This window comes from Chiloscyllium plagiosum, chromosome 3, assembly GCF_004010195.1.
Source record: "Chiloscyllium plagiosum isolate BGI_BamShark_2017 chromosome 3, ASM401019v2, whole genome shotgun sequence".
NCBI lineage: Eukaryota > Metazoa > Chordata > Chondrichthyes > Orectolobiformes > Hemiscylliidae > Chiloscyllium > Chiloscyllium plagiosum.
In genome coordinates this window covers 54,169,483-54,181,310 of record NC_057712.1, presented here as the reverse complement: position 1 = coordinate 54,181,310, position 11,828 = coordinate 54,169,483, and the positions used below count along the sequence as shown (strand labels likewise).

The following is an 11,828-nucleotide window of genomic DNA, read 5'->3' as shown; positions in this document are numbered from 1 at the left end:
CCCCCACCTCTCTCTGTATAAATGCAATTTGCCTGCTAATCCATTGGCTGGTGTTACGCAGTAGTGGTTCACTTCAAGTACTATAGTTATTGTGTGTGTGACGTACCTTGACTGTTTTACTTGACAGGACTGTATTGGCACAGCAGTTAACTTTGGTCATTCACTGAACTTTTAAGACTTAGGATGACATTTAAAATCAAAATAAAGCCTTTGTTGGATGGTTGCTTCATAATACAGCAAACTTTCTTTTAACTGGCAAATCAGCACTTTCAATCAACCGGCAAAAATTATACAGCAAATGTTGGAAGTTTACTATATTATTGCAATTTCTGCAATGTCTGAGTTGAGGATGCAAGTGAAAAGACTTTTTACTGGAAAGTTTTATTTAAGGCAGAGTAGCATTACTATTTGTGATTTATGCTCTAAAGAAAGTATAATAGTGATGTGTATACTCTCTGCGTTACCTTTCTATTACTTAGTGTGTGTTTGTACATTTTGATAATGTGGACCTCATAATTAGCTGGAATATTTGATCAGTCAGCTCACTCCTGTCCCCATAGGTGCTGATTTTAATAAAATGTTTGATGTATTGGACAAGAAATATCTTCTCTGGTGTAAATTAAATTCTAGATTATTCAAAACTAATATGTCCTCAATAGTAATAAAATAACCAACTATTTTGTAGCTTCACTATGAAGTGCAACTATCTGCAAATGATATCACGTTTTTTGCTCATTAAAGCTGTTACTGCTTCGCAGAAGTGCAGCCTGCCTTGACTTATTGTATTCAGTGCGCACCTTAATGAGATGCTACTTATATATATTCTTACACTGAGTGCAATGAGATTCTGCCAAGAGTACTGAAACTGCAACTTTGAAGCTGGCAATGGTGCTGTTAATAGTTATGTTTTTGCCCAGTGACTTCAAACATAGGATTTAAACGATTGGAACTCTGTATCTGAATAGATGCTTTTTGATTTATTTATATGTCTTCAATCCTCTTGCTATTTATTTTGAAAATTAAAACTCTTCACAGTTCAGTGAAACTAATCAGGCAAAGTAAATTAATTAGGTTCTGAAATGTAGTTGAGAAGGACTTCAAGAAGGCAAAAGTAAATTTTGAATACATACATTATTCAATGTAAAATTAAAGAAATGATACTGGAGGGATCTGGATGGCGGCGATCTGAAAGGTCTGCTCTGCCGAGCTGTGTACCACAACTCAGTCGAAGTGGTGCTTTTGCCCTTCCTGCCGAAGTTATTTCGGAAAGTTTTGATAGTTAAACAGTTATAGAATCATTTATAAATCTTATTTTGATAAGTGAAGATGACAAAGGTAACAGTTTGACTAAGTCGTAACACGTGGAACGTTTGCCGGCAGCATCAGGCACACCCGCGATGGCAACTGTGACCGCAGCTACAGCCTCCTTTGCAACTTAGTTGGAATTACTTACCCAACAGACCTTAGCTGCAGAGTTCATGAAGCTCCAGGAAATGATCGCAGTGTCGATTGAGGAGAGTCGCATTAGACTGGAACCGATTTCGTCCATGCTGCAAGAGGAGGAGCTAGAAGGGCTCAGAAAGCAAATGGAGGAGGTCGAACAGCGGACCACAGCATCGGAAACTGTGATCAAGTCCTCGACTGAGTGGATCCAAGCCCTCGAGAAACAGGTCCAGGCCTTAACTAAGCAGGTTGTCGACCTCTCAGACAGAGGTAGGAGAAAGAATAACCAGGTCATCAGGTTGTTGGAGGAAGTGGAAGGTGGAAGTAAGATTTTATTGAAGATTGGCTTCTGCGCTTTCTTGGTTGGGAGGCTTAGACGTGTAGGATGAAGGCCAACAGAGCTCACCAGGTTGCAGCGCACAGGCCCGGTTCAGACCAGCGTTCCCACCTGGTCCTCGTGCGATTCCAATGCTACAGGGACAAGCAGAGAGTTATGGAAGCTTCCAGGATGCAGAGGAAGGATCTACAGGCCTTGATTTACAAAGGATCCAGGATAATGTTCTTCTCTTAATTTTTTTTGCAGCCATGATCAGTAAAAGAAAGTCCTTTTAAGTTAATAGAAAACTCAGGGACCTCTGTTTTCAGTATTCTGTAAGGTACCCAGTGGTGCTTTGTTTTACTCATGGTGGGTTTGTACATTCATATGATTCTTCGGAAAAAGCAAGAAGCTTTTTGGACACTTTTTTAAAAAATAGACTGGACCATCTAAAGGATATGGATAATAATGGTTTCTTTTCTACTTGTTTTCTTAAAGAAAAGCTTTTGTTGGATTTTTTCAGAAGTTAATTTGGGTTAAAGTATCGTTGGGGATGGATAGAGTGCTCACTTTTTAAACTTTGTTAATATCACTTTCATTTCTTTCTTTTGCTGGAGTTTGAGGTGCGGCTCAAGCTGGAAGGAGTTTTGGAGATGTATGTGGGATGTGTAAATGGCCCATGTGGGTAGGGGATCAAGTCCCCCATTAAGTGCCTTTTGTGTTTTGTCTTTGGTTTAGTTTGGTATTTTTTTGTAGATGTAGTTTTTGAAAGTTCTGTTAGTCTTTTTAGGTGTTGTAGTTTTAGTGTGTGCAGTTTTTAGGCTCCATGAGTCTTTTTCCATTTTATAGTCAGTGATCTGCAAGTCGAATTCTTCTTCTCGGGAGTTCAAAGGTTGTTGTAGAGGGTCACGGCTAATTGTGTTCTCAAATGGTGTACTTGGAACATTGAAGGGAGTCACTCACCGGTCAAGAGGAAAAAGATACTTTAGAGTCTTAAAAAGGAGAGAGTTGATATTGCTTTATTGCAGGAAACTCACCTTGATGATAAGGAACATCTGAAATTACAGCAGGGTGGATTTAATCGGGTGTTGTTTTGTCCTTCAACATGATGAGCAGGGGCATGGCTATACTTTGGAAGAATCTCCCATTTAAGTTACTAGATCAAATCAGAGTATGGTTGGTTTGTAATTCTTAAAGCCTCGATATATGGTAAAGGGTATGGTATTTTGAGTGTTTGTTGTCCCCGATGCACCCCCTTAAATTTATGATGGATGCATTCTCCAAATTGATTGCGTCCTTGCGTCATGACATATTTTAGGGGGAGATTTTAACTGTCTTATGGATCCCACGGTGGATAGAATGCCCAAAGGCCCCCCAAAATCTTTCTCTGCAATCTAAGCAATTAATTGATTTATGGTGGATGTTTGGAGGTGTCTCCATCTTCCGGGGAGGGTCCTCACGTTTTTTTTTTCTAATCTGCACAAGTGCCGTACTAGGATTGATCTTTTCCTCGTGCCCACGTTTTTTTGGATTCGATGAGGTCCTGCACAATTGGGAATATTACCATTTCCGATCATGCAGACACTTAGTGGTCAAGATTAAGGGCAATGTAACTGGCAAATGGATCCCTTTATTCTCAAGGACAGTAAGTTCATTGAGTATTTCTCTAATGAGTCTAATGAGTTTCTTGGCTATCAGTTCGGATACGCCAGTAACCCGTCTATTCTCTGGGAGACTGCTAAGGCTTGTGCTCGGGTGATAATTATCTCTTATTCTGCCAGTCGGAAGTGACCGAAGGGAGAGCAGCAGCGTCTGCTTGAGGCACGACTGAAGGTAGCAGAGACTACATATTTTGATAGGCTAAGTTGCAGTGGGTCAGAGTTCTTTGGTCCATCTTGAATTCCATGCTCTCTCAGACAGCGAGGAAGAAACATCTTTTTCTTTTGCGAAACAAAGGTTGTTTGAGCATAGTGATAGGCCAGGCAAATATCTGGTTAGGAAAAATAACGCCCTCCCCAATCTATTACCTCAGTCAGGGAATGGGAATTCTTTGTGATTCCAGAAAGATCAATGCTGCATTTCAGAGATTTTACTCCAAATTATACCAGTCAGAATGCTGTGAGGGCACATGGGCTAAGGTGGAGTCCTTTTTTAATATATAGAACTTGGATCTTCCAGGTGTGATCTCTGGACAGGCGGGTCTCCTTAATGCTCCTTTATCAGGAAGTACAGGAGGCGATGATGCAGCTTCAGAGTGGAAAGGCGCCCGGCCCTGATGGTCTTCCCAGTGAATTCTACAAAGAATTTATAAATATATTGTTAGTGCCAATGTTGGACATGTACAATTACTCAAACAGTCATGATTGCCTCCCGTCATCCTTGAGAGAGACTAGTGTATCTCTCATCCTTGAAGCGAAGACCCCAAAGGATTGTGCTTCTCATAGGCCCAGCTCACTTCTAAATTCTGATTTTAAAATTTTGTCCACGATTCTTGCATTATGGCTGGAAACACCATTGCCTTCATTGCCAAAGAGAACCAGATGGGTTTTATCGAGGGCCGCAGATCCTCCAACAGTGTTAGAAGGTTACTTAATAAGGTCCAAGCGTGTCAGCAATAATCGGTTCAGGGATTAGTGATCTCTTTGGTTGGGTTGAATGGTCATATCCTTTTTATAGCTGAAAATGTGTTGCTGGAAAAGCGCAGCAGGTCAGGCAGCATCCAAGGAACAGGAGAATCGACGTTTCGGGCATAAGCCCTTCTTCAGGAATGCCCGAAACGTCGATTGTCCTGTTCCTTGGATGCTGCCTGACCTGCTGCGCTTTTCCAGCAACACATTTTCAGCTCTGATCTCCAGCATCTGCAGTCCTCACTTTCTCCTCATATCTTTTTTATATCCTAGAACGGTTTGGTGTAGGTGAAGTCTTTATTAGATGGGTAGGAGGTCCTTTATAGTGATCCTCTGGCTGCAGTTCTCACCAATGATGTAAAATCCAGTAATTTTAGTATCTGTAGGGGAAGTGAGCAAGGTTGTCCCCTCTCAACTCTACTTTTTACGCTCGTGGTTGAACCGCTGGCAGAAGCTATCCATAAGGAATCTAACATAGCTGCCCCAGAAGTAGGATCAAAGGCACGGAAGATCGCATTATATGCTGATGATGCTCTTATCTTTTTGTTGAACCCAGTAGTTTCTGTACCCCATTTGATACAATGTATTAATTTATTCGGCTCCTTTTCGGGCTACAAGATTTAATTTTTCAAAATCAGAGGCTATGCCTATAGGGGGGGTCTTGGGAATTATTTGACATTGAAGGGAGTCATGTTCTCCCTTTAAGTGGTCACAGGGGGATTTTCTTCAGGTATTTTTGTTCTTCCTGTCTTTGACCAGTTTTATAAGGCTAATTTTGTCCGCTTGCTTAACGAGATTGAACAAGATCTATAAAGACGAGAGGCCCTTCCAACATCCTGGTTTGTTCGAGTAGCCCTTATTAAAATGAATGTCCTTCCTCATTCGCTATACCCTATGCGAATGCTTACTTTGGCTTTTCCCAGGCAAACCTTTCGGAGACTTAATGGCTGGTTTAGCTGCCTTATCTGGCACCACAAGTGGCCCCTTATTAAGTTCATCAAATTGCAATTGCTGCAAGGGCTGGGGGTAGTGGACCTCCCAGATATTAAAAGATATCAACTAAGCTCCTTTTTATCTTTTATGAGTGACTGGCATTTGGATGGGTATATGATTAGGAAGGACTTGGAGGGATTTGGGCAGGGTGCTGTGAGGGGGGACTAGATTGGGTTGGGATACCTGGTCAGTATGGACAGGTTGGACTGAAGGGTCTGTTTCCATGCTGTACATCTCTATGGCTGGGTTTGTGAGGACCCGGTGTCAGTATGGTTCGATATTGAGGCCTCCCAGGCAAAGTGTCCTTTTATTAGCCTGTTGTTCTTAGATAAAATGAGGACAGTAGCGGAATACTGTCGTAATCCAATAATTATTAATACTGTCAAAATGTGGAGTGAGGGTAATATATCTAAAACTTTTTCTTACCCCTATAGTTGGTATGCCGGGGTTCCAGCCAGGGATAATGGACCCCAGGTTTAAACACTGGGCAGCTCGAGGAGTTTCCTGTTTGGGTGACTTATTTGAGGGTGAAACAATGATCTCCTTAGACCAAATAAGCTGCAAGTATGGATTATCTAGCAAAGGCCTTTTTTCAATTTTTCCAGATTAGTCATCTTACTTAAAAAAAGAACTACGCTTTTGACTGACTCCATACAGATCCGATACAGAGAAGTGGGTGCTTCATGCCAAGAACACTCTGTCAGTTAGTACTCTTTATCATCTGTTGGGGGGGGGTGGTTCCTCGGATGACATTGAGTGACTGTGTGAGGTCTGGGGGAGAGAGGTAGGAGTTGAGATGTCCTCTGACACAAAGATATTTGTGAAAATGTGAGAGAGATTTTGATCGATAATAAGACCCAGGCCTTGCAGTTGAAGATGTGTCTGAAAATTCCCCGAGCCTGACGAGTTGGCATAAGCTAATTGTGGAACATATACCCCTGGACTTTCTCAAGTGTGGTGCACCAAAAAACTGAATTTTTATAAGACATGGCAGCCCTTTTTGGATTACCCAGATTTGTCTGCCATTTTAATTAGGGTGGCACGGTGACACAGTGGTTTGCACTGCTGCCTCACAGCGTCAGAGACCCGGGTTCAATTCCAGCCTCAGGCGACTGTCAGTGTGGAGTTTGCACGTTCTCCCCATGTCTGCGTGGGTTTCCTCTGGGTGCTCCGGTTTCCTCCCACAGTCCAAAGATGTGCAGGTCAGGTGAATTGGCCGTGCTAAATTGCCCGTAGTGTTAGGTTAGGGGTATGGGTGGGTTGCGCTTCGGCGGGGCGGTGTGGACTTGTTGGGTCGAAGGGCCTGTTTCCACACTGTAAGTAATCTAATCTAATCAAATAATAACTTGGCTGACAAAGATGATAACAATGTATAAAAGTAGGAAGTTCATTTACATGATATTTCCAAGTGGCATTCTGTCTGCAAAAAAAAAATTTACTTCAGTCTGGTTTTCCCAGAGCATTGGTGTTTTTGAGAATTTTTAATATGAGAGAGATGGGAGGTTTGTTTTTAGCCCTTAAAATTTGATTGTATTTTGTGAAGTTTCATTTAAGTGCTTAATTTCTCTCTCGGAATGACTACAATTAAATGTAACTTTGCAAAGTAAAGCAATTTAACTAACTTACTCTTGTAAAACCAGTTGTATTGCAACACAATTCTTAATAAACCATTTTTAGTTGTCATTTTATTCCAAATTAAGTTGGGTTGCTGTGTTTGGGAATTGATGTTTCTTTTCCTAGCACACTATAGACTAAATTTCAGCTTTTTTTCTTGGAGCTGTCCAGTGTAGTCAATGGTATATCATTTTAGAATTAATATTTTGAAATCTTCTCTCCTTACAGATGCTGCCAGACCTGCTGAGATTTTCCAGCATTATCTCTTTTGGTACTAGGATTTATAGATTCTTTTGAATGTTAAACATCTTTCTAGGAAAAATTTTTTTGCTTTTATTTCTGGTAAGGTATGGAAACCGTGGACATAACCAGCCTTGTATTCATGAAGATACACAGCGTTGCTTTATCACTTCACAGAATCATGGATTTGCTGTTGAACCGAGTTCTCTTCCAAAGGATTGGTCTGTTTTGTTCACCAATGCTAATGACCAGTCTAATGAAGGAATAGTTCACAATACTAAACCATTATTCAGGTGAGTGCTTTGGAAAGCAAAATGAACTTTTTTCTTATTTTACGGTCACTGCAGCAGTAGCACCATGCATTTCTGTGATGTAGTAAAATGCCCCCGAGATAATTCAGAAAAAATTCAGTTCATTAGAATTTTTGAGAGAGAATTTTGATTATTTCACTTTCCTCATATGTCTACAATATTTTTCCTTCCTAAACGTTTATCACATTCCCTTTTTTTTTTTGGAAACCTAAAATTAAGATTTCACAATCACTGTTTTGCTTCTGTTATGGGATCTCATTCTTATTGTCCACGTCTGTCTTTCTTGGCTGCACTCAGAATCATAGATTTATGCCACAGGAGAAGGCCATTCAGTGTGCGTGTTCTGGAGGTTAAGACACTTCAGATTTATAATCCAAGTATTTTTAAGTGGGCTGATGGTTTTTGCCTCGACCACCTTTTCCGACAATGAGGTCTTTCCACATCTTTGCTGTCTGTCTCTAAAGTTCAATTAAAATTTTAGAAGTTGGATATTGGATTCTGAAGTTCGACAAAGTCACCTTGAAGAATTTAGAATTATCTAGGACAAGGTGATGGACCTTTTGGAGTCTTACCTGCTGTTTTGGCAGTCTTAGATTGGTACTCATCAACTCATCAGTTTTCTTATTTGGGTCATTGCATTTAAGTCTCTGAAAATTTTTGAAATGGTTTGTTGATTTGTGGCTAGATATGCAGAATTCCAAGCAACTAAATAATTTGTGCTTTTATTATTCTAATTTCTTTTGAATATGTCCAGTGTCCAGTTTCACCCAGAACATATGGCAGGACCAACAGATCTTGAGAATCTTTTTGATATCTTTTTGGATTGCGTGCAGGATGTGAAGCAGGGAGTTAATTTGGAAAAAACTGGTAAGAACTTTGATATGAGCTGGATGTCATGCATTTTACAGATTTCAATAGATCCAAAATTGAAATGAAAGTTAATGCATATTCAAACTTTATAAAATATTGTGTCTGGTATTTCTTCTTCTCTTAAGAATTCTTGACATCATATTGGTTGAAAGGTATCTAAGATATCTAATTGGCTGATGTATTCATGATCTAAACCTTTTTTCTCTGCATTTTGAAAGATTATGTTTAAGGTGTCATGTAAAAAGCCTTAAATACAATGTTTTGAATCATTTAGTCATGTCAACTGGCCAACTGAAGTAATTGACTCCCTAGTACTGAGGAGAAAGAAGGGCTTCCTGAAGAAGGGCTTATGCCCGAAACGTCGATTCTCCTGTTCCTTGGATGCTGCCTGACCTGCTGCGCTTTTCCAGCAACACATTTTCAGCTTCCCAGTACTGAACTAACTTTTATTTTGACCATTTGTGAGATGTTGAAAGACTTGAATTTCTGCATATTTTAGGTCTTATTCAAAATAAACTTTGCTTATTTAAAATATTTCCCCCCCCCAAAAAAAAAGGTGCATAAATAAAAAGGTAATAAAAAGATGTAAATTGAAACAACTTTTGATCTGTGGTTATATCATAACAAATGTGTTCAGTTCACAAATGGTGTTGCATGAAGGGAAGTTGTAGCATTTTTCATTGTCACTGAGTTGTTTAAAATGTTTTTGCTGTGAGCTTAATAAAATTTAGTGTTCATTATGTAGAATATTTTGTGATTTTCACTGTATTCCTAATCAATTGCTGTCTGCAATTGACTGTCGACTCTCCTGCTCCTCGAATGCTGCCGGACCTGTGCTTTTCCAGCACCACATTCTCAACTTTGATCTCCAACATCTGCAGTCCTCACTTGTGCCAAGGATGCCCAGAGACATGGTACATTGGCAACCAAGCAGATGCTATGACAGTGGGTGAATGGGCACTGCGCAACAATTGCTAAACCGGCATATTCTCTCTCATTCGGGGAACACTTGAGCAGATAGAAAATCCCTGACTTGGATCCTCAGCTGACCATCCTCCATGGCAGATTTCGGAATACGCGACAACGCAGAGTGGCCAAACAGAGGCTGATAGCTAAATTCTGTACCCATGTGGGTGGCCTTAACCAGAACCTTGGGTTCATGTCACACTATAGGTGACCCCACTACTCTATCTCTTGCACATGCTCGCACATTCTCTCTGGCTCTCTGTCTCTGTCTGTCGCGCGCTCAATCACTCACAGGCTTATACTCTGTCACACTCACGCACGCAATCTACCAAACATACACACACACTTGTCAATGGGTTGAATTTGTATTTGTAGAATTGTTTTTGCAGATATCTACTGTTTTGCTCAAAAAACGCACAATCTGCAGGCAGTTAATCCATGTGATATAATAAAACCCTACCTTGGAAATAGAGGCAGTCTGACTCGAGATTGGGGCACAGATAGACTCTTAAGTTCACACCTACAATACACTGTCTTAGCTGAGATGTAACTTTTTACCCCCTAAAGCCTGAAGCTATTTCGGGAATGTGATTTGAAAGAAGTTCTGGGTTTTACATATTAATGAATCAAAGTCTGCAACCTGTTCTAAAAGATGAAAGATTTAACAGCAATGGTTGCATGACACTGTGATCTTGTGCTATAAGTTCTGTCTTATGATCCAGCCCCACCAGCTACCTGACAAAGGAGCAGCATTCTGAAAGCTAGTACTTCTAAATAAACCTGTTGTACTATAATCTGGTGTTGTATGATTTTTGATTTTTAAAATAATGTAAATAAGAAGAAACTGTCCGACTTCCTTGTGATTTTGAACACCTACATCCAATGTCCATTTGTTCTATTTAAAACAGAGAAAGTTAACTTGAACTTCTCTAGTCTCGCCAGATTACTTGTGCCATTGTAATTTTCTTATGCACCTTGTCTAAGATCTGGGCAACTTTCCTAAAACGTGTAGTGCCTTACATTGAGCATCACATACCAACTGAGACCTAACCAGTGCTTTAGCAATGATTTTTAGAGCTGCCTCCTTGATTGTGTATCATTTTTCTTTGTCAGCACAGTCAAGAACATAATTTAAATTGCTCTGACTAGTTCAATGGTTTGTGTGCATGTATCCTCCCACGTTTTGAAATTGTATAATTTAGGTTTATTGTGTCTTTATTCTTGTTCCTAAAATCTAGCACTTGACAGTTTGCATTAAGTTTCCATTTATTTCACCATGAGTCTGTGGAATTTAACAGTAAAATAAAATACTGTAGATGCAGGCAGTCTGGATTAAAACTGCAAATTTCTAAATTGCACTATTAGGCAAAATCTGTGGGGAGGGAAGGAGTCTGTTTCATGTCAATGTTCTTTTGAGAGATCAAAATGCTGTGGCGCTGTATTCTCTTTCCACAAGTACTTCCAAAACTGCTAAGAATGCCCAGTATTTCATTTTTCCATTAAGGTTTTTAAACCTATTTTTCAGTCTTATTAGGGCTGTTTCAATATGGAATTTATTTTCTAATATTGATGTGATTTTGAATATCTGTAGTTTTTAAGAACAATTATAGTGGCTGAAGTACTTTCGACTTTTCTTTCTTCTAAACATGGATGGTTGCGCAGAGTGACTGACCGACAGACACAATAACGATGCGTGTTTAAAAATATTTTGTCTTTTAGTTAAGGAAAGGATGACTTCTTTTTATTCCTACAAAAGTGGAACTGATCTGTGTAAAATCCCATCCGGAAGAATACAGCCTCGCAAAGTCCTCATTCTCGGGTCAGGTGGATTATCTATTGGTCAAGCTGGGGAGTTTGATTATTCTGGTTCTCAGGTGAGTTGAAAAATAAATCGAGAGCAAATTGTTAATTTTTGAATGTGGCATTCAACCAACTGCAAACAACTAAGATAACAGTAAATATCAGCAGACTGTTTACTTTGTATTCGCTAGTTAAAGGTTTAAGTTGTTTTCAAGGATTCATGAAATATTTCTGAGAGTTGGTCACTTTATTGTGGTTTGTGATTTGAGCTTTGTTATGCTACTTCATTTGTCCTTCTGATTTAGATTTGGTTAACCTTGTCTCAAAATTATTTTGATATCATTTGTTTGTGTGTTTTGATCTTCTGCAGCCTATCTAAATGGTGATTCTGTTACAGGCTATTAAAGCTCTGAAAGAGGAGAATGTTCAATCAGTGCTTATTAATCCAAATATTGCAACAGTACAGACATCTAAAGGACTCGCAGACAAAGTCTATTTTCTGCCTATTACCCCAGAATATGTCACACAGGTATAACAACTTTCACTGCTAATATAAGAATTCCTATTTTTTCCTATTTATATTGAGAATGCCTGAGCAAAGTAACCTGTCACTAATCAAGATCATTGCAAGATACTGTGCTTTTTGAG

At 39.6% G+C, this 11,828-nt stretch overlaps 1 protein-coding gene across 2 annotated transcripts in view; it reads left to right on the top strand.

Annotated features, from left to right (window-relative positions):
- Nucleotides 1-11,828, top strand: part of cad (carbamoyl-phosphate synthetase 2, aspartate transcarbamylase, and dihydroorotase) — a 174,802-nt gene that overhangs the window by 83,742 nt on the left and 79,232 nt on the right. For both annotated transcript variants that reach the window (XM_043682214.1, XM_043682207.1), the window contains exons 7-10: nucleotides 7,341-7,526; nucleotides 8,299-8,411; nucleotides 11,100-11,254; nucleotides 11,578-11,709. In XM_043682214.1, the coding sequence (XP_043538149.1) occupies nucleotides 7,341-7,526; nucleotides 8,299-8,411; nucleotides 11,100-11,254; nucleotides 11,578-11,709 (586 nt within the window). The remainder of the gene's footprint in view (nucleotides 1-7,340; nucleotides 7,527-8,298; nucleotides 8,412-11,099; nucleotides 11,255-11,577; nucleotides 11,710-11,828) is intronic.